The 23225-nt window shown below is 41.7% G+C and overlaps 2 protein-coding genes across 3 annotated transcripts in view; both read left to right on the top strand.

Moving 5' to 3' along the window:
• The window catches only part of gp1ba (glycoprotein Ib platelet subunit alpha), a 205788-nt gene that overhangs the window by 163838 nt on the left and 18725 nt on the right, over positions 1-23225 (top strand). The gene's annotated exons all lie outside the window — the stretch shown is intronic.
• LOC308392994 (kinesin-like protein KIF1C) overlaps positions 1-23225 on the top strand; it is a 34813-nt gene that overhangs the window by 1594 nt on the left and 9994 nt on the right. For both annotated transcript variants that reach the window (XM_080876420.1, XM_080876421.1), the window contains exons 2-19: positions 13319-13444; positions 14421-14497; positions 14611-14689; positions 15037-15137; positions 15249-15314; positions 15390-15568; positions 15917-16028; positions 16116-16193; positions 16301-16366; positions 16462-16540; positions 16812-16890; positions 17009-17157; positions 18540-18659; positions 18792-18919; positions 19259-19338; positions 19910-19985; positions 20809-20888; positions 21513-21607. In XM_080876420.1, the coding sequence (XP_080732546.1) occupies positions 13339-13444; positions 14421-14497; positions 14611-14689; positions 15037-15137; positions 15249-15314; positions 15390-15568; positions 15917-16028; positions 16116-16193; positions 16301-16366; positions 16462-16540; positions 16812-16890; positions 17009-17157; positions 18540-18659; positions 18792-18919; positions 19259-19338; positions 19910-19985; positions 20809-20888; positions 21513-21607 (1750 nt within the window). In that variant the 5' untranslated portion in view covers positions 13319-13338. The remainder of the gene's footprint in view (positions 1-13318; positions 13445-14420; positions 14498-14610; positions 14690-15036; positions 15138-15248; positions 15315-15389; positions 15569-15916; positions 16029-16115; positions 16194-16300; positions 16367-16461; positions 16541-16811; positions 16891-17008; positions 17158-18539; positions 18660-18791; positions 18920-19258; positions 19339-19909; positions 19986-20808; positions 20889-21512; positions 21608-23225) is intronic.

The raw sequence follows: 23225 nt of genomic DNA on the forward strand, positions 1-23225 counted from the left end.
ACACAGCTACTGCGACGTTGCCCACTGGTTTCTGGATCCAGAAGTGATGTCTGTCACTAGAACATATGCACCAACTTTTTCTAAACATTGGCAAAGCGGGTTTCTTCCTGTTCCTGCATTTCACAATAAAAGCCCTCAGATGCATTCCAGCACTTTTACACTCACCTAATTGGTCGCTTTGTGCACAGTGATGTAACAACAGCTTTATACCAGCTGTTGTTGAATAAGTGCTGCATAATCTGTAATTTGTATTTGTGTTAGAACTAGGGCTGTGCGATATGACCAAAATCTCATATCCCGATATAAGAATTCTATCGTCCGATAACGATATAAATCATAAAAATGTAACATTTTCTGTAAATTCTGTGAATCTCGGGCAGCTCGACTTGCGTGAAGTGTTTCCAGCTGGGCGTCGCGTACCTGGAGTCGAGTTTTTAACAGATGCATGAAACTATACATTTTTAGACATAAGTTGTAACGGCCGCCGTTTTTTTGTGAGTATTTATTACACGGCGTGCTGCGGGGAAAAGCCTGTTCTAACGTTTGAGTCTAAGATTTATTTTTTAGCACCTGGTGGCTCTTTTTTGCTTCTCATCTTTCACGTGATGCAGTTTATTTTGAAAAGTCTCAACAGGATCTTGAGCTTTATTGTGAAAGGTTTATGTGGAAAATAAACAAGCGGACACGCGGTGGTTTTACCGTCGTTGCTAACGTACAACGCATAAAAACAGGCGCTTGTCCGTCCATAGTGTGGTTATATAAAATATAAGAGAAAGAGAGAACTTTAAGAAATGAATATAGCCACTACAGTGACCATCAGAAATATCAAAATAATGAAAAAATATTGCCGTAAACAGTTTATTTTGCGACACCACGAAACAAACGATAGCGTAAAATGAAACAATAGATGTTTTTATATCGTCATCCGATATATATCGTTATATCGAACAGCCCTAGTTAGAACATATTAAAATAATAATAATTTACACATTTAGACCAAGCTGAATAAAAAACAGATCTTTACACTGGTCATTGTGCATTATGTGAGTTTACATTAAGGTAATTTACATTAGCACAATGCTTCTGTGCATGCATGTGCATCGACACAAACATACAGATGATAGCTTATTTCATCCGTTCGCTTCTCAGAAACAAGGAAAGCTTGAAAACTCCGAACTGAGATCCTGAACTGGTCGTTTGCTACAAGTCACTAAAGATACAGCTCATGTGACTCACTCTGTTCAGGTATTTACTTTGTATACACGGATTAAAATTGTCTAATGTTCATCATACAGTGTAAAGCAGTTTCTCTGGGAATACATCTTTGTTTTAACGTGTTTTATTAACACAAAATAACAATGTTAACATTTGTCAGGCCTTTGTTTACTGTATCTACATCAGCCTGAGGGGGAAAAACGTTGCCCTCATCTGCTTTTGTCAGTCCTTCATTTTCATTTGTGATTAGTCAGTTACTGAGTCAGTTTCCAAACAGCCGCTAATATAATGTTTCTGCATTGAGAAATCACAGCTGAGGCTCGTGTTTCCAGTTTCTCCGTGCCGCTCAGTCCTGCACCGAGATGATCCAGGTGATCAGTCGGGGCTGTCTGCGTGCTTTCAAGTGCATTTCTCAGCTTTTATTTTGAAACTTGTGTTTACTAAACTGCCAACAAACCGGCTCTTTCAAAGAACTGCCTTTTATCTCAGCCTCAGGTTGTTTACTCACCGTTACATCAATGTCATAGCTGTTCATGTGACCATAAGTATGTGGACGAATGGACTTACTTCATCCCAGAAGCGGGAGCGTTAATCTGCTCATTGTTTACAGATGTAGTCGGCTTAAATCCTGCTATTACCTGCTGAACTTTGCCCTCAGCATGAGCACAGGTGTGTCCACATACTTCTGGCCCCGCAGAGTTCAGCATATTGAGACTCTCCTCTGCCGCTGCTCATGTCGGCCTTGCTAAAGTTAGCCCAGGAGGCTAAAGCATTTCTCAGCTGGCATCTGAGCTATCTCTGTGTGTGTGTGTGTGTGTGTGTGTGTGTGTGTGTGTGTGTGTGTGTGTGTGTGTGTATTTTTAGCTGCATGCTGTTTGAATTCTGCTCTGACGTTATTGGGTAACGCCACAAAACCTTAAACAAACCGTCTCCTCGTCATGTCAGAGTGTGGATATCTATCTTTGTTTGTGGTTTAGATGAGGGAAATGAGGACTATTTCGCTGGTCCTCACTGTCTGAGAGAGGAAGTATACACATGTCAGAGGCTGGGTGGTGCTTCTCAACCATAGACTGTAGATAAAAGATGGATGTAGTTGTATGTATTCAACCTAATAGGTCAAATGTAGATTTTTGAGGACTTCATCTGAGCTTTTTATCCTTTGCTGTCTTGGTGTTTGATGACTGAGGGGAGGACCTGATGGAGAAACTGGTGACTTGTCAGATCCTCCACCCTAAATCTTCACTCCTTTCCTTCACACCTCTGTCATCCTGTTTGGCTCAAACCAACGACTAAGACCATAAACTCATCAGAAATGTTCATGGAGCTCAGAGTTCCCTCACTTTATATATTTAAAGGTAATTTAATTAAAAATAATCTGTCTTTCCAAAAAAAAAAGTTTTTCCAAAGTCTGTGGGTAGTAGAGGTGGGAATCACCATACATCCCACGATACGATATTCCTACAATACTTAACGCACGATACGATATTATTGCAATTTTTAAAAATATTTTGCGATATTCAGATTCTGTACATAAAGGTAAACTTTATCAATATTCATTTATCTAATATCAAACACTCCGTCTTTCTCTCATTTCAGTCAGTTTTATTGTTGACAAACTGAACGGTTTGTATTACAGTCTAGTCCAACTTAACTGAATGCAACCATCTGGTACAATTACAGCTATTCTGAACTATGCAATTTAGGAAAACTATGCAGCCCCTTCAGCAACTGAAGAATTTGAAAGTAAATTAAAACAAAATAGAATTTTACATTAAATAAAAAAGTTTTAAACTTAATTAAAATAAAACATGTCTTAAATTAAAATAAGTAAACCGTCATGTTTATTGATGCCAAAAAAAAGTTAAACACATTTGGACAGTAAAGGAATGTCAGGGTTCTTGCTCAGAAAAAGGATCAACGTGCTCTGAAGTCAGAGCACAAAAACCTTTTTTTGTAACAAAATATCGATTTCTGCTGTCCCTGTATAGATACATTATTAGCAAGCGAAATATCACGATACTACGCAGTATCGATTTTTTTCCCCCACCCCTAGTGGGTAGTTGTGTAAAATAATCGTGACCGAAAATGTTGTTTATGATTTTGGCCTCCACAGACTGTATATAAAAGATGGATGCATTGTTTTGATCAGGCGACTATTTTCAAAATAAATAGGTTATTTTCAAAATAAAAGCTCCAGGACATTGCAATTGAACAGAAGTGGTTCTTTACAACTCTTTAAACTCCAATCATCAAACACTACTGGGATGCTATAATGCTGTGAAATTTCAAAATAAAAGCCCTCTGGTAGTTTAACGAGTTAATGGGTATGTTTTAAGAAACAAATCTTAAAAACTCAAAAGCATGTTGTTTAGGTCTTTTCATCATTTCATGTTTTTTGATTAACTTCTCAACCACCGTCTCCATTCAGGTTTTGTAACCAAACTATTCACCTCCAGCTTTTCAGCTGAAAGCTGCAGACCGAGTCTGCCATAACAACAGTCTCACTGCAATTTCTCCACAATTTATAAAGTAAAGTTTGGTTTTTTTTCCCCAGACCAAGAACAGCACATTTCAGTATTTCCTAACAAAGAAAGAAGAAAGCAAAATTAAACTAGCTTTTGAAAAAAGTTTTTGTGACCCCAAGCGTTCCCTCGCTGAGTTGTCTTACTGTTAACCGTTCCCTGGAAACAGCAGGATGCTTACAGGGAACATTTGATAATTCTTCTTTGTCGGTTTGTGGTCAGAAAGTTGAAATGGTTCCTGAAAGCTTCAGATCACAGTCAGAGTCAAGCTCATTAGTCACCACATATACGATACACATAGAAACTGGGAGGAGTGACTGGGAAACCGGAGACTGCAGGTGGATGCTGGGGCGGAGGAGGGGTTAAAAAAAGCAGTAGGATCTGCCTAACCTGCAGATCCTGCAGGTTACACCAACACTGGGAGGGTGTTTGGTGGAGAGGCAGGAGCTGTCTGTGCAAACAGCTGTTTGTAATGTAGTGAAAGAAATGAGCTGCAGCACTGACGATGAGCACATGCAGAGTTTATTTAATGCAGTCTTCTAGGAAACGTGCTGGATTGCCAAATAGAGTCGTTCCATGCATGTATGAGTGTTGTGTTGCAAGAGTTGAAACATCACTGGTGTTTTCAGAACTCTGGTCCTCAATATGAGGCCTGCAGACCAATGGTGGCCCCGCCAAACATCCACATTATGTAAAGCAGCACAACATGAGACTGAAGGAGAGTCTCTCTTCAGGTAAAGTTCTTCTGTTTGAGCCGTCACCAGTCTAAACCTTCCTAGCATAAACAAATTCATGTGGCGTTAAGAAATACCGCCTCACTCATGGTGACACCATCAATCAGTACAAAGCTGACAGCCACCAGCCTGAGCCAGCATTATTGTCTGAGCAGACATTAATCATACGCACATGGCATCCTAAAACTGGCACTCATTCAACATTTTTGCAGCAGAGCGTCACTGCTGCTGGTTTCTGATGGAAACAAATATGGCTGCAGCGGATTGTGGAGGTGATTGGAGATCAAGCATGAGCCTGACTGCAAAGCGGTAAAGTTCAGCCTCCTCCTGCCCACCTGTGTTTACAGGTTTCCTGCTTCTTCTCTTAAATCTCTAAACTTGTTAACCAGCAGCTGTTCCCAGGTAATCCGATTACTGATAAGGACCACAGAGAAGAGAAAAGCTCTTTTATGAAGACTGAACACTGAAACACCATTTAGATGTTTCCTTATTCATATGGAGAAGAGAAAGTTTGAGGAAAAGAAAGAAAACTAATGATTGCCGAAGCTTAATTTGTGTTGATGACTTTTAGTCTGATCGGATAGAAAAAAATGATGCTTCAGTTATGATGTTTGGACTTGTTTTTCCTCTGAACAGACATCAAACTGCAACCTGACAAACAGGACAGGATGTTTGCTGCAATTAGTTAATGACTTTATTTGGTTTGTCCCATTTCCTGTTTTGTCTTCTTCTGTCTGAGGCTGTTGAAAGCTGGAGTCTTAAACTACAAATGTTGTTGTGTACATATCAGGCTGGGCTGCTCCGCTGCTCCATTTTAAACTTAAAGTGAAACTCATGTTGCTCTGTGGAAGAAACTTTGAAACCAAACTGTTCCCAGATGGCTGAACTGGTTTCAGCTTCATCTTTCTGTCAATCCGGCTCAAACTGACCTGCCACAACCTGTCGGGGAGTGAGTCTGGGGCTTTTAGAGAGAGGGCTGGTTTTATAACATAAGACCAAAGGAGAAAAGTTTGCAAAAAAGGAATGCAAGCATTAAAAGCTTCCTTTGGATCGTCTTGTTTTTATAGTCATTAGAAGCCAGTGGTTCTATATTTAGATTCGTTGCACAGCTGTAATGTCAGAGTAAAAGGACCTGTTGTTTTGATTCAACTCCTCAAACATCAGGACTCAGTGCTGTTCTCTCTCATCTGCAGGATTTATGCCTATGTTGGACCAACAAATAAAGCCATGTAAATAGAAGCCCTTTAGCTTAGTGCAGCTTTTTGAAAGTGTTTGAGGCCTGATGGAAGATGGAAGTCATTGACTAGTACTGACTGTAAACTGATGTATTCATGACCAACTAAAATCATAGACAGTTATGAAAGATGCCAAAGCTACCATGTTGGATTGTTGGAGTCGGAGCTGATTGTATTTGGTTGAGAAGGTGGTCATCAGCCATCTTTGTTATCAGTCAGGATCACAGCTGCTACTTAGTGTTAACTAGCATCCATCCATCCATCCATCCATCCATCCATCCATCCATCCATCCATCCATCCAGTTCAGGGGTCAGGGGAGCATTGTAGCCTCTCCCAGCAGTCATAAGGGAGAGGCAGGCTGTGTTGAGGCAATTTCACCTAACAATACCGGAGCTCAGAGTCTTGGACAGCTTGTGCAAAGGTCATTGTTTATTCTGTAAAGTTGGAAATCGCAACGTGGAAGTCTATGGGGACTGAATCACTTTTTGGAGACTGCCTCAAGTGGCCACTAAAGAAACTGCAACTTTGTTTTCCTGCTCTTGGGGAGTTTGATGAGTCTGACTGTGTGTAAGTGTGAGGCTTTCATTATCCACGCTGAGTCTGCACTGTTAATATCTCCCACTGCACTGAAAGCAGCACGGGGTTCCAGGTCATGTGACCAGGATGCAAAGCCAGCTCTGATCAAACAGTGTAAAAAGTTTTGTGCAAACTGGGCGTCGAGTGCAGCCGATGGCTATCTTTAGCTTTCTGTGTGTATATGTTACCATAGGACGTGTGTGTGTGCGGTATGAAGACCATTCATTATCACATTCCTCCACAGAGGCCGGCACATGGGAGCGGAGCTGTGGGAGTCTGAACACATGACTGTCAGATGGTGATGATGTCTTTACAGCAGATCAATAATCAACCCGTGAGATGTTTTTCTCTGCAGGATGATCCCACAGAAAACTGAACGGTGTCCTTTAATCTGTGAAGTTTTTTATGGAAACAGTGTTTATGAATAAACTTCAGTAGAGTGAAGAAATCCACACGTTTCCAATTTACTCAGGGTTTAATGTCTGAAGTTAATCGAGCATAGATGAAAACAGCCACTCGTTGCATGTGCAGAAGTCACCTGAGAATCTGTCAGTTTTTAAGTTTTCTTCAGTATCACATTAATAAAGTGAACTGTGTCCTTACATTTATGACTTCACTGCATAGAGGTGCTGTTCAGGCCTCATTCGGCTTTGTTTAAAGTGGTTTTTTGGATCATTTCTGTCCTGCTTTACATGAAGACGTGTTTAGTTACTGGCTAAAGTTTGCATTTGTCCTTCACTCAGTGATCTGAGGAGACTGTGCACGGTGGAAGGAGTTTGTTTCCTGTATGCTGAGCTGTCATGTTGTTGTTTCAGGGTGTCACAGCGATATTGCAGCTGTGACAAACACAGAGATGCGTTTGTGCAGGTCCTCGTTTAAAGGACTACAGAGTCTGAATCAGGATGTTGGAGGGGTCAAAGTGTATTGACAGCAAGGTTTACCTGAGATGTGACGTCGGGGGAGAGCTGGCCTCCTGCTGCTGTTACCACTGTGACTCCCAGCATCCATCACTCTTGGTTGGCCTGAGCTCCACTCCTGCGAGTCCATACCTATCAAGTTTTTGATAAATGTTTAAGAAAACCCCTACAGTCATTCTTTAGATGTTTTTTGAGGGAACTGATGACAGCAGGGACCTGAAATTTTGCATGTTTCCCACTAAAAACTGATTTTTTTCTTCTGGAAGATTTCTTGAACCCCTGTGAAGGTTATGTTGGAGGCTTCTGATCCAAATATTATTCTGGAGTTCAGATTGAGATCAGATTTGACTTTTTAAACTAAAAAGTTGTATGTCTTGAACTTGTTCACCAAAGGCTCACTTTTACTCACCTTCAAGTCCCACTCACACTGACCTCATAGTAACCACCTGTTGCTAGGGGAAAATGTGCATGCCCCAGCTGTGTGTGTGTGTTGCTGACTGTCTCCAGGCTTGTGTGACTTTGGCCTTACTCGTCCTACAGCACACAGCGAGTTTACTGACTGTGTTTACAGACGACTGCTCCTTTTATTGATTTCTCTTGCTGAGCGTCCTTTCCCTTACGTTCTTGCTGTTGTTCAGAAAGCCGAGTCTCTCTAAGGTTACCTGGGAGCGCGCAGGTAGCGTGAGCAGGTAAACACAAGCGAGCGCGGGACTTTTCCATTTTCCCGTCAGTCACTTGAACTCTTGTTATTGGTGAAGTTTCCCAGGTCGTGTTTATATCTGCAGATGCAGTTTCGTGTTTCAGGCTGAGATGGTTATCGTCACATGACGCCATCAGAGAGGCATCCGATCGCCTCACGTTCGTCCTCCTTTCTTTACCACCTTTGTGTGAAAACTTGTCTTTGAGTCTGAGCTGCTGCTTCAGTGCAGAGAGAGACAGATGTTGAGCCTGAGACGGATTCTCTGCAAGACTGCGGCTGCCTCTGTTTCCAGACTCCTGCTCATGTGGTGTGACTCTGTGTGTGTTGTGTAATTTCTGTCTGAGTTCGCTCTGTCTCTGTCTGAGAGGTAGCTGATTGGCTGGCAGACGATCCAGCTGGTTTAGCTGTGAGATTAAAGGCGAGAGCTGCAACAACGAGCACGGCTGGATGTTTTTTCCCGTGAAGCTGGAAACCTCTTTGTTTCCCTGCATGTTTAAACAGCTGGTTAGTCTGTCCAACAGCAGCTCGACCAACCGGGCCTGTTCCACCGCAACACTCTGAATCACTCCCTGTGTGTGTGTGTGTGTGTGTGTGTGTGTGTGTGTGTGTGTGTGTGTGTGTGTGTGTGTGTGTGTGTGTGTGTGTGTGTGTGTGTGTGTGTGCTGGGATGCCTGTGGCGTGAAGTCAGCGTTTCTGCCGGGCTCTATGGTATGAAGGCTGCTTGCTCACCTAGAGACACACACACACACACACACACAATCCAGTATCTGTGTCCACCATCTTGTCTGTTAGCAGAGTAAACACACACACACACTGTAGTTGCTGGTCTGTGTGCATGCTGCATTCACTGTCCCCTTACAGCAAAGGACATTTACAATCATTAGGAGTTCAGTTTAAGTCATTAAAGTTTAAAATAACTCACATCTGTTCACATCTGTCTGTGATCAGCTGTTGGTAAAGGAGAAACCACGAGAGATCAACAATAATCTTTAAATGAGTTAATTAATTATAATAATTAATTAATGGTGTTGACAGGCACAAAATATGTACATTAAAAATGTCAAACAAATATTATCACTGGAAATTTTAAATAATGAAGAATGAAATAAAGTATTAGGAAAGTAATACCAGATATTACTGTTTAAAAATTGTAATTGAAACTGGAACTCGTTTATTTAAAAGGGCAAAAAAATGTATGTGAAAAACCAAAAATTATTACAAATATTGAAAAATATCTTGAAAATGAATAATTTAATGTCACAAGAAATGTCAGAGCAGTCTATGAAATGTTAAGAAAATGTAAATAACGTGTCTTACACAGGAAATAAAGGATGTTTTAACAAAGTAACAAAGTAAAAGGAAATTTTCTATAAATAAAAGATAATATAAAAAATGTAGTTTTTTAATTGTGAAAATTGGAAATCCCTTAGAATTTCTTATATTATTTTTTAAATTAAAATGAAAATTTTTATTGTAATATTGATAATAATAATAATAATATTACAATTTCAATACATTTAAAAATAGAAAATAAAAAAGCTTTATATAAAAGGTCATAAAACATTAAAAACGTTTGCAAAAACAGAAAAATCGTAAAGTATAACATAAAATCATTTAAATGTAGGGTTGCATGTAGGGTTAAAAAGTATTTAAAGAATTAATACAAAGTCAGAAGCAGAGGTGCTGCAGATGCTGCAGATGTTGATGCAGCTGTGTGGAAATGTGCAGCGAGACTGACGGTGCTGATCAGAGCGATGATGTCACAGTGTGTGTGAAGAGCTGACCACGATTTGAGGACCATTGCCTGCGTTTGTAAATGGCGTCTGGATTTGTGATGCTTGAGGAAACTCGTGATGTTTCATATTAATAATGATCACATTACTCAAACAGAAAAACCTGTAAAACCTGATCACAGAGTTAAATAAAACTGGCTTCAGACTGAGCCTGAATAAAAACAGTCCAGCCTGAAAGGAGCTTGTTTGAGGTTTATTAGTTGTTTTCCTGCCGCGTGTGTTTAAATAAATGACACAACTGTAGCTTTCATAATGTTGAGCTGCTCTGTGTTTAGTGTTAAACATTCCTACGTGTTTGCAGGTTCCACCATTTGAAATAACAGTTTCTTAAATATGTTTTTAGATATTTTTTTTAATCATTTTCATCGCTTCATATTTCCTCTCTTATTCAGGACTGATTACATCATTTCTGAGCATTTAACCAGTGCAGGCAGCAGATAAATATCAGCCACAGACGTCAGTGGATGTTATCGCTGGCATTTCTAATAACTGACGAGCATTAAAGTTTGTGAAATATGAAAGGGGACAAATGTGTGGGGGTTTCCATGGTTTAAAATTCGTGTCAGCAGAAAGAATAACAAACGCGGTCGTAGTGACGACTGATTTGTTGTTTGCTATATTTCACACAAGGAGAGAGAAGAAAAAGTGAAACGATGTTTTTGTTGCTCTTTAATGCCGTCCTGTTGTCCCTGTGAAGAACTTGCTGCCAGCTTTGCTTCAGTATCTCCGGGTTTGATCTGAGAAGCGTCACCTCTGTGCTATGAGATTAAAGGCTGAGATGGAAATGAAATCAAAACCGCAGCAGATCAAATTTACAGCAGGAATGTCAAACAAACTTGAAGTAAAACCGTCCGTTGGTCCTCGGAGTCGCGCTCTGGTTTCATCAGTCTCACTTCACTGAGACGACACACAAAGATGATTCGCTGCTGCTTTGGTTTAAACATGTGTGATGCTTCAGTGCAGTCAGCAAAGGCAGAAGTTGGGCGCCGCTTCATTTGTTTCTCTTTGCATGAGCATCCCCATACTGACATCTCACTCAACCACAGAGGAAACAAACCAACCTGATCTGAGACAGGACGTCACAGAGACCCAACAATCGATCCCCCGATTCCTGCGCTACACACTCCAACAAAGTCTTATCGTCATTAATGTCGCTCTTATAGTTTTTTATTTAATGTTGAGGAGTTTACGCGTAAGCAGGGGGAAAGGTGTGCATATCAGGGACTAGTTTTAGTGGCGGATTAATCCGTGTTTGTTTCTAAACCTGCAAACGAAGCTGTAGTGTTATGTTTCACTATTTTCCTGAATCAAAAAGGGAACAAGATACAGACAGAGTTAGGTTTACTCGATAGTGAGGCCAGGATTGTACTCAGTTAAATGTACTTCCGAGGGTGGTTTCGTTTTTTTATTTGAATAAATTGTTCAGTAAAATCAGGAATTCATTCACACACAAGCGTCTCCAAAGATGGAATAAATGCACTGATGTTTATATAGCGTGCCTTTCAACTTCATTTAAGCACTCGAGGCTCGTACTTACTACAAGATTCAGTCACTTATTCATACAGACATACAAACATTTTTCTGTTTTATTCTAACATTCACACACTCACACTCGGGTGGATGACTCTGAGACAGCTCTGGGTTCAGAAAATTGACCATGGAGGATTTGACATGTAGGTTGGAGGAGCTGCTCCACCACCTGAGCCACACCTGTTTGGCTGATGTCCATTGATGTTCACTAGTTCACTCATTTGCTATTGTGAACGGTGCTGTTGGAGCTACCACACAGTTAGTCCTTATATATTTTGTAGGTGGGTGGTGAAGGGGCCTAAAATGCTCTGGTTGAAGCTGGAGTCTGATTGGAGGACAGGGTGGAGGTAGAGCAGATCGTCCACTAGTTGAAAGGTTGGTGGTTCGATCCCTGGCTACTCCAGCGTGTGTGCCAAAGTGTCCTTGGGCAAAATACCGAAGCATTAGTTGCTCTGTGTGTTTATCGAAGTGTTAATGTGAGGTTAAAAGTGCTTAGAGAAAAGCACCTGTGTGAAAGAGACTGGTACTCAGGCACTGGATCAGAAAGCACTGTGAAACACATACTCAGAGAAACTGAACATTTTTCAGCAGACACTCTCCTTAAGCCTCAGAACGAACTAAAATGCGCTTGCTGTGGATTCATGTGAACTCTGAGCTGAACCAAAGGTTGTTTTTTCAGAGGAGATGTCCACGCTGTAGCATCACGGTGCAGTCGTGTCGCGTTTCCGTGGTTAATCAGTGAGACGACTCCTCTACCAGAGGATCACACACTTTTCATCCACGTCAGATAGTTTTCTCTATAAAACAGTGAAGCGATGGAAACATTAAGTGCTCAGGACTTCCCCGAGTCGCCGCTCAGTGAGCTTATGTTGGAATGTCAGTCATGTGATTATTACAGACCGCCGAGGACGAAATTATAGAGCAGCCGCACACACGTGCTAACACATCAACACCAGCAGACCAATCGCAAACAGGCTGATGATCATCCCACTCTGATAGATGATTGACTGTCAGATCAATAACCTGCTCACTGTTTAACAGACCTCACGCACACACACACGCACACACACACGCACACACGCACACACACGCACACGCACACACACACGCACACACGCACACACACACGCACACACACACACACACACACACACACACACACTGACTGTAACAGTATCTGATGAGGTTCCTTCCCACGAGAACCCGACTGGAGTGTAAAAATGCCCGAGGCGAGGGAGATCGGCATACACTGGCACACAAAGAGACATAAAGGTTTGGGAAAAAGAGGAACAATAAAAAGGAAAAAAGTAGGAAAACGGGTGAAAAAGAGCCTCGTGGAGACGAGGAAGAACAGGAATGTCAAGAGAGGGGAAAGAATGAAGGGAGGAGCTTAGGAGACGCTAATGAAAGGGGGAGAGAGGAGGAAACATTGTTTGAATGCTTCGGATGAGTTAGAGGTAAGAAAGACGAATAAAAGCACGAGAGAAGCTGGGAAACAAAAGCATAACGAGAAAGGGAAGAGGAGAAAAGCAGAAAGATGAATAGAGGAAGTAAGAGTGCATTAACAAGAAAAGGAGGAAGAAAAGGAAAGATGGAGATGAATGGGAGAAGATAAGAAAGGCAGAAACCGTAAAACAGAAAAGAGAAGAAAGAAAAGAAAAGGCAGTTTAGAGAGTCGAGGAAAACTTAAGGACGAGGGGAAAAATAAGCGGTGAGGACTATATGAAAACTGTATGGAAGAGGACAGAGAAGAGAAGGAAAGGAAAAAAGGATGACGGGGGAATGGAAAACTGAGGACTGGAAAAAGAAGAGGAGGGAAAGAAAAGAGCGGGAATGAGTAAAAACCCGGCTCGTAAAATGAAGGGAGGAGTGCTGGGAAAGAGGAGGAAAAGTGGTCTGAGCAGCCTGGAGGTCCATGGAAAAAATAGATATTAAAACCACAATAAAAACAGTAGAAACACGACTAAAGGATCAGCAGAAAGACACTAAAATTGACAAAAGTAGTGAAGAAACCCTCTGTGCTGTGTGATTTGGATTTTGTTCTGTATGTTTATGACGATTTTTTAAACCGTGCTTTCTCATTGGCTGTCCTCAGGTGGTGGGCGGAGCTGAAAAATGGCGGGTGCATCAGTGAAGGTGGTGGTGCGAGTCCGCCCATTCAACTCCAGAGAGATAGGACGCAACGCAAAGTGTGTGATCCAGATGCAGGGAAACACCACCTGTAAGAATGACACACACACACACGTTCTGTCCTTTAGGATTTATGGGGCCCCTCGCTGAGACACTAACCTGAAGACGTCCTCACAGGATCTGAAACATACAGACGTCCTCAAAAAGATAAAGAAAGATGAACAAATAAATTAGAAACCATAGAAATATATCACAAAGGTTTTTAGATAACGAGAGGCCTGTCACTGTCCTCATAATAAGACACAGCATGATGAGGACACACCACTGGCTAAGAGAACAGAGTTTTTATGATCACCATCTCATTATGATGTAATGAGGATTTTTATTGTGACCTTGAATCATAAACTGTGTATAACATGGATATAGCCTCTACACATATTAAAGCTTCAGGTGTAGCATTGTGGCAGCACCCATGTTGGTGTTTTGGAGGTCAATCTTCTGTCACGAGCGTTAATGAAGTTAAAACTGACCTTCAATTTAAATGCTGTGAACCTGCTCGTCGCAGATTAGCCATGACATCACTGTGACATCACTTTAATGTGACTAAAGAATAAAAAAGTCCCTGAACTGGAATAGAAATAGCAGCATTTAGCTTGAAGCTAACAGTCACTATTGATTTTAATAAATAATGCTGATGCTCTCCTTACCTAACCTTTCTGTGGGTTAGGGGCTTTTATGGCCTCAACGTTCCCATGGGAACGTCATGTGACGTCTGATCCTATTGCTGCATAAACTGACAGACACACACAGGCTGTTTATTAATAGACTTTGCTGCAGCAGGGCTGTTATTAGCAGCTGTGTGTCCATCTGACAAATACTTATATGCAGAGCCCGTCATATATTCTGTGAATGCTGGGAGTGGTCAGTCACATGCGGTTATCCCCACTTCAGTAGTGACACTTTGGTGCCTCCACATTTGAAAGTGAGGAGAAAAGAAATAAAACTGGAGTGTGTCCACAGACTTCTCGTCATGCAGTGAAGGTTGTTTCTTTTATGATTCTTTCCAGGCATCTCCAATCCCAAACAGCCCAAAGATGGAGCCAAGAACTTCACCTTTGACTACTCTTACTGGTCACACACAACGGTGATAACACACTCTCTCTGTCTCACACACACACACACACACACACACACACACAGAAAACATCAATAGTATAACCCAAAATCAGTGATAACAGTGTGTTTGTGTCCCTGCAGCCCGATGACCCCGGCTTCACCTCTCAGACACAGGTGTATAAGGACATTGGAGAGGAGATGCTGCTGCACGCCTTCGAAGGTAAGCCTGAACGCCCTCTCAGAGGTCAAAGAAGAGCCCAACCTCTATTTGCTATAATGGAAATATTTTTTTTATTAAATTCTAAATTATTTTGGCAGTTTCGGTCCTCCACAGTCCAGCTCCAACTATGTAGCTAATGAGACTAATGGTGACCAGTAACAACGCTGATACTTGTTACTCTACTGATACTGATGTGTAAAATGATACTGTTGTTGCTGATGATGATGCTGATCATGACAGCACGATTATATTCTACATAGGCTGGCTGATGGTCTTAATGTCTAATACAGGAATGAGTTATTTATAATTTTACAATAACTTGTAATGTTGTGGTTGTTGTTTTCCAGGATACAATGTGTGTATATTTGCTTATGGACAGACGGGTGCAGGGAAGAGCTACACTATGATGGGCAAACAGGAGCCTGGTCAGGAAGGGATCATACCACAGGTCATATCACATCATTGCTGCATTAAAATGCTGCTGTCGCTTTAATGTTTGCTGATTCAAAGGGATAACTGATGAAGAATTATATTAACGTGCGTCTGTCTGTGTGTTCAGCTGTGTGAGGACTTGTTTCAGAGAACAGGAGAAAACACAGATCCTGACCTGACCTACTCCGTCGAGGTAAGCCCTCATCTAACCTAGATCAGTTTTAGTTAAATCGATTTCCCTGATTAAACATCATCTTCTCCATCACAGGTGTCCTACATGGAGATCTACTGTGAGCGGGTTCGGGACCTGTTGAACCCAAAGTCCCAGGGCACCCTTCGGGTCCGGGAGCATCCCATCCTGGGGCCCTACGTGGAGGATCTGTCCAAACTGGCTGTGACTGGATTCACGGACATCCGGGACCTGATGGACGCCGGCAACAAAGCTCGGTCAGTTTTCTTCCAGATAATTTCAGAGGTCGAAGTTTTAAAGAAAGTGCAAAAGGCTGCAGATGTCTGAGGAAGTTTGAAAAACATAAACGGTTTCCTACTGGTAACCAATCCACCACATAATACAGCAGCTCTGTAGACTTGTTGTCTATCTTTTGAGCCAAGATCAGATTGATACCCAGTCAGTCCATCACTGGTGATATGTTATTTGCCCATTAGCCGATGTTTCTTATTCTAGTTAGGCCTGGTTAAAACATGCAGATTTGTTATAAATATAATTTTTTTATTATTATTATAAAGAATGAATTGCAGTAACATCAAAATAATCAAGTTCATTTCTGATTGCAGGACGGTTGCAGCTACAAACATGAATGAGACGTCATCCAGGTCCCACGCCGTCTTCACCATCGTCTTCACCCAAAAACGACGAGATCAGATGACCAGCCTGGACACTGAGAAAGTGTGTCTGCTTCTCTATTTTGTCCCCGCGGGGCATTTTCTTCCAAATGTCAGGTCTTTATTTTGATTCTTGAACTTTTCTCTTCAGGTCAGTAAGATCAGTCTGGTCGACCTGGCTGGAAGTGAACGAGCAGACTCCTCTGGGGCAAAGGGCACGCGGCTCAAGGTTGGAGATAATGTGGAGCAATCACATTATGTATCTATTCATGTGCTGCTCATTTTCATGCATCCAGTGCCAGATTCATCATGTATTCACTGTATGTTTGCATGCAGGAAGGAGCAAACATCAACAAATCTCTGACCACATTAGGAAAAGTGATTTCAGCTTTGGCTGAAATGGTAATTCAACACTATCCATATTTACAAGTCAAATAATATCAGATGTGTGCAATGTGGGAGATGATTGCTGACTGCTTCTTGTCTCTGATCTGCAGCAGAGCAGTAAAAAGAGGAAAAGTGATTTTATTCCCTACAGAGACTCTGTTCTCACCTGGCTACTGAAGGAAAACCTGGGTAAGTAGAGCATTGGTAGGTCCAGTGTTAAAGGAGAACAGTAGAAAGAGTCATTTAAGGCTAACAGCCATTAGTAATATTGTCAATACTAGGACCAACGGCATGTTTCTTTGACCAAACTATTAATAAGACTTGTTGTATCAGGACTTATAGTACATCTTAACCTGTCGGGGCTAATAGTACACTTAACCACACAGACATGTATGGAGTTGCCGAGTTAATATCAGACTTAGTTTAAGTACCTTAAAGGTTTGATGTGTGCTTCTTTCAGGAGGAAACTCTCGCACAGCAATGATTGCTGCGCTAAGTCCTGCTGACATCAACTACGAAGAAACACTGAGCACTCTGAGGTCAGTTACTGGGTGTCATCTGTCTATGAGGCTTTTTATGGATCAGTTAATGTGTTTTTAGGCAGCAGATGATTTAGTCAGATCAATATAATCTTAATTCTCTCCGGTTCGGTTCCAGGTATGCTGACCGTGCCAAACAGATTCGCTGTAACGCTGTGATCAATGAAGATCCAAACGCCAAACTGATCCGAGAGCTGAAGGCTGAAGTGGAGCGACTGAGAAATCTGCTGTTTTCTCAGGGCCTGCAGGAGCTGCTGGACAATGCTGGTATGCACACATTTTATACAGAATAATGAACCTTATCTGCTGTTCAGTCTGACGCCCGGGTCCAAATCCTACTTCTTCCAGGTCTTACAGTAAAAGTTTAACATCAAAGTAAGCATGAGAAAAAGAATGAATGAGGCGATTTTCTGACTGAAATATTTGTAAAACTGAATCTTTTCAGCTCTGCTGTTACTTTGGATGTAAAGAAACATTTATTTTGGTGAAGTTGGGCTAGTTGGCTAATGATGGTGGGAAGCTACACAGCTATGGTGATTCTAACACTTCATTCACACAGGCCTGAAAACCTGTGAAAACCTGAGAAATGTCACAAAGAAGGTCCCGACACCCAAACTTTGCTTGCGATTGCTTTGGGTGCTGACAGATTACCTTTGTCGCCAATAGCTTTTATGGAAGATGCAGATTGGTCAGCATTTATTCACAGTTTACTCTCTCTGCTGTTGTGGAACTTGAACTACATTATAACAGCCTCACTACTGAAACCAGCACATTTCAAAAGATGCAGATTTTTCAAGGCAAACGATCTCTGCTCATGGTTTGTGCCACACATTTCACTGCATCTTCCAAACAAACTGCTGGAGACCAAGGCAATCTCTTAAAGAGCAAAGCAGTTGCAGGGCTTTGGTGCAGCACTGTAAATTTCTCTGTAACAAGTTTTTGTGCCAACAGCAATCATTTGGGGAATACAAGTTTTTCAGTTGCAACAGGTGGTTGTCAACGGGTCTCCAGCCCCGTGTGACTAGAGCCTAATACAAATGCATTAGCAGAGGGAAGGAGCAGGGCTATAGCTCATAATCTTTAACTTCAACCAAGAGAAAATGTGATGTTATCTGTTATCTGTCCACAACATGAGGTTAATCATTATCTTGCTGCTGCATGATTTTGATCTCTCCATGTCAAAAAGTGCATGTGCTTTTCTATTGTGAACACTATGCATTGCTAAACACAGAAACGCTGTGCATGTGATACTCAGACTGCACTTCATATAAACATGGAATGCAGTCTGTTTACAGCCTAATAAACTGTACACATCACATGCTGTTGTTCTTTCATTTGGACCTGGTATGAACGGCATGTCTATGTGCAGCAGGCTGTAGAGACGGTTATTTACAGACAACAGCAACTGTGTGTGTGTGTGTATGTGTGTGTGTCTGTGTGTGTGTGTGTGTGTGTGTGTGTGTGTCTGTGTGTGTGTGTGTGTGTGTGTGTGTGTGTGTGTGTGTGTGTGTGTGTGTGTGTGTGTGTGTGTCAGTGAGGATATTTACAAGCTGTCGTTACATAAGCAGGATTGCTGAGATGCCAGCATGTTAGAAATTAAACCTCCTCCTTTTCACTTTTTTCTTCCCTGCTCTCTTTCTGCATTTCAGTCAACAACAACAACAACATCAACAACGGCCCCGGTGGTGTCGCAGGTGCGTCCCCCTCCCCTCTTCAGCTGGCTCTCACATCCAATGGGATCACGCCTGAGAATGGCCCCGCCCCTCCAGGTCACCCTATGTGTTTATGTGGATTATTGGGAATCTAATAAGACCGTGCATTTGTGTTTAATCACTTAAATAAAAAAAAATACAAAAGTGGTCCATTATGTTTTTGTAATAAATGTTTTATTTCCTGTGCAGGCGCTGAGCCGGTATCTGAAGGGGACACACCCGCTGACCCTGATCAGCTGATCGAGGATGGAGAGGAAAGGGAGGAGGGAGAGTCCACAGAGAACATCAGCAAAGAGGAAGCAGCTGAGAGACTGATGGTAGGGCGAGATGTTTTATCACCTCGCACGTTTCCAGGTCATAATTCCATCATATCTAAATTTGTGAAACATGTGGCTTCCACTGTCAGAAAGATATATTATTTTTTGTATAGTTTTCTGGAAATCCAATGAAAAAACTGACTTACAACTTCAGAACGTGTCTGGGAAGCCTCAACTTTTTAGATTTTCTCAGTTTAAAAGAAATCCACGAACAGTTTTCTGTACATCTATGATTAAACTGCAAACAGGAGCTGCTATTTCACCTTTTTTGAGTGAGAATGAAGAAGTTTTATAGTCATGCGTTTATAGTACAATACGTTTGTGTGTTTTTGCTTTAAGGAAACAGAGAAAATCATCGCTGAGCTGAACGAGACATGGGAGGAGAAACTGAGAAAAACAGAATCTATTCGTCTGGAGAGGTTCGTTTTATTTGACTCTGAGCTTTTTACATGTCTTCAGTTAATTTAGTCAATGTGTTTTGTTGTCACTTGTAAAAGTGCTAATGCTACCGTGAGCATCAGCGTTCGTACTGGTGCCGTGGGCTCTTTTTCTCCTGCGCTTATCAGACAAAACCTCAGGGCAGGTGTAGGAGTAGAAAAAGTCTCATCTCAGCTGCTGCATCTTCGTCTGCATTAGCAGGAAGTCTTGGAGCATCTGCACTGACATGGAGTCAAAAACTCTTGTCTGTAACCCGGCAACAGCAACCACGCAAGGTTTAAAAGTCTAGAAACCCACCAAAGTGCGGTTTATGTCAGTCGAGTGATGCGACTTTTGGTATTTCACACGGTTCATAAAGGCAACAACAGGCTTAACGACCCTTTATTCACCATGGCACACGAGGCTCATGGGAACTGTAGTGTTTAGAGTGTTTAGGTGGAAAAGCTGAGTGTGTTTGTTCAGTAACTCACAGGGGAAAACATTTGGAAACATGAACAAAGAGAAGAAACATGGATGGTAACTGATGTCTCTGTTTCTCATTCACTCCCTCAGAGAGTCCCTGCTGGTGGAGATGGGCGTGTCCATAAAGGAAGATGGAGGAACACTGGGCGTCTTCTCTCCTAAAGGAGTGAGTGTATATTTAACCTTTCTCTCTGGTTTAGTAATACTTTAAGTTTAGGATTGTGTGATCACCTGCTGACGCACAATAATGCAGCTGTAGTTCCTGCTGGTACTTCAAACTGTGTATTTATTGTTTGAATTCACCTTTATGTCAGGTTAAATCTACCCTTTGAGTTAGTTGGAGATTTGTTTTGTTAGAACAGCCGATAAATGGGTTTTACTTCATGCCTGGGAGTGTTCGTCAAAGTCAGAGCCGAGTGTCTGCTGCTCATAAGCACCTGTGTCGAGTCACACTCAGCTTTGGAAGTGATGATGTCACTGTTTGCTTTTAAGTCTCTCTGGTCTTTGAGGTAAAATCGGTCTGCTGAGCAGATGTTTGAAATCCAGATTAAAACTCAGAGATGATCGATCACGCAGCAGCTTTTCTTTCCGTACCACGACCTCACCAACACTTTTAAATCTTTGCCTCATAAAGACGACATCTGACAGCCTCCACTCTGCCCTTAATGACCAGTTTTGACAGCTCAGCTCAGTAAAAACAACCTCGACTCAATGTCAGCATTCACTTTAATTGTGTTGTCTTCATTCATGCTTCACTTTGGTAAATTACGCTGTTTATAAAAGTGTTTATTAAAGGATCTGACTGAACACAGTCGTGGCTCCAGTCCTGTGTTCAGTGCTAGTTAAAAGTCAACAGCATCTAATCGTGTTTAGTGTTTTCACTAATAATAATAGTTTTCACTTTCACTGTGGGGATCTGCCCCACTTTTAAAGGGAAAAAAAAGATGTCCCCATCAAGTAAAACTCAATTTTGTGTGTATGTGTTACAGACGCCTCACCTGGTCAACCTGAATGAAGACCCTCTGATGTCTGAGTGCCTCCTGTATTACATCAAGGAGGGCGTGACCAGGTCAGCTGTGATTTCATCAGTTAATCGATCGCTTTGCTGGTCTTTGCTCAGAAAATCTGATAAATTGAGTCTAAAGTTAGAAATAGTTTTAGTCGTCCTGTGAAGAGACCAGAGGTCAGAGACGCCTCAGCTCACCTCCGTGTGAAAGCAACAAATTACATACAGACACAAGTCTATCACTAGTTTAGCTGCTTTACTTCAGTAGTAGTAGTAGAAGTAACGACACTGTTTACATGTAGTGCATGCAGAAATCTGCTCGTGCAGAGGTTACCACATCAATAATGATCCACAGAGTCCTTGTTGAGAACAATGACAATGAGTCTCGTTACATATCATCTTATCAGACACGAGACTCGCAGTTATCTAACAACAACACGCAACAGCTTTATGATTTTGGACATCAGAAGCTCCTCCGTTAGTTTTATTGCAGGAGAAGTTGCACCTTCATCTTTAATCCTGGTGGAGTTGTATAACTAACTTGGCAGGTGTTTACATTAAAGTTTTTTCCTCTGTGTGTGTGTGTGTGTGTGTGTGTGTGTGTGTGTGTGTGTGTGTGTGTGTGTGTGTGTGTGTGTGTGTGTGTGTGTGTGTGTGTGTGTGTGTGTGTGTGTGTGTGTGCGCCAGGGTCGGGCAGCAGGACGTGGACATTAAACTGTCGGGTCAGTTCATAAAGGAGATTCACTGCGTTTTTGTCAGTGAGACCAACGAGCAGGGAGAAGGTGAGATTTTTACTCCTTGTATAAACCTGGTCACATGTCTGACACTCTGTTCCCTGATTGGCTGACTCTGCTCTGCTACACTGGTGTTCTGTGTTCAAACAGCTTCATTGTGCAGAGTTTAAGTAGCCTCGGTCCTGTGCTTTGAGCGCCCTCTGCTGGTATAAACTGATCAGCTCCTGAAGTTCACTGCGTGATAACCTGGCCTGAACCACGAGCCGTTCAGTACTTTACAGACACCAGAGAAACATATTCTACTCTTTACCTGGAACTGTTTAACATCTGAAGTTATAAAAGAATAAAAGTACAAACTACAGTTGTAATTATTATTTATTAAAATCCGCTTCATTATTACCACCTGTTGCGTCATAGTTGGCCTATTCTACAGTCTGCTGTCATGGATCTCCTGTACAGTGCTGGAAGTTTTTCTTATTATCAAACGTGGTGTGAGGTTGTAATAATGATGTAGTGAACATATCTGTCAGCAGCCTGCCCTGCTCACTGTGCACAGTTTTTGTTTCTATTATAGGATCTGTATGATGTCATAAAGAGGTCATATCAGTAATATAGCCAGCTGTGAGCACACCTGCAGTCTGTCCTTCAAAGAAAGGAGCTCCAGCAGCTTGTTTCAGACAGAGGGGCTGCTCCCAGGGTGACATAGATAAAGATGATTTTGAACGGTTAGTCATGCCGTGCTGCTGTGGCAGTGTGAGCATAACAGAAATAAAAACATGGATTTGAAAATGCATTTTTAATCAGGTTTGGTTTCCATCACTCCTCAAAATAAGCTCTCTGACATGTTTGAGCAGCAGCTGGGTTTAAAGTCAGACCTGCAGACGGCTGAGTTGATCATTAACATGACTAATGACTCGACTAAGTCACCATGGCAGACAAATGTGCTCTTGAGTTCTGTCACATTACACCTCCTGATTTCACTGGCTTATGTTCATCTTCAAAGACTGAGAGCACACTCAAACCTGTCTGTGAAAGTTTCTTCACAGTTTAAGACAAGAAGGAATAAAAAGGTCCTGCAGTACTTTTCTTTAACACATGATGGCGCCACATGCGCGACGTGTATGATGTGTGGATTTAGAAACCTTGCAGCCAGGACATGTTGATTAGAAAAGTTTGAGTGTGTGTTTCTATATATATTAGCTTCAATTGCGTACTGACACTAAAATATATTATACAAATGTGGTATCACATGGGGCTAATTTGCATAAATGTACAGTAGATTATGAGGGGGAAGGTTCCTGTCTCACCTTAGAAGTCTGGTCTGTGTGTCGGCATTAGATCTTTGTTCTAGGAGCGTGTGTGGAGTCTGAAGCTGTGAAACCTGCAGCTCTGTTTCTGTTTTCATTGAAAGCTTGAAAAACAGCCGTGTGTGTGCTCAGTGAGTGACTCTCTTTCTTCTTCTCTTTCTGTGAAAGCTGCCAGGAAATCTGTCAGGTATTAGTCCCTGTTACTTGTTGTCATGGTGACATCATCCTCTTTTTTTTTTTTTTTTTTTTTTTTTTTTTTTTTTCTAAATGACATCAGAAACAGCAGTATGCGACATTACGTGATGGCAGAGCTTCAGTTCATCCTTTGTCATTTTTTTTTTTTTTTTTAATAAATAGGA

The sequence above is a fragment of the Rhamphochromis sp. 'chilingali' genome (assembly GCF_963969265.1).
Source record: "Rhamphochromis sp. 'chilingali' genome assembly, chromosome: 1".
Classification (NCBI taxonomy): domain Eukaryota; kingdom Metazoa; phylum Chordata; class Actinopteri; order Cichliformes; family Cichlidae; genus Rhamphochromis; species Rhamphochromis sp. 'chilingali'.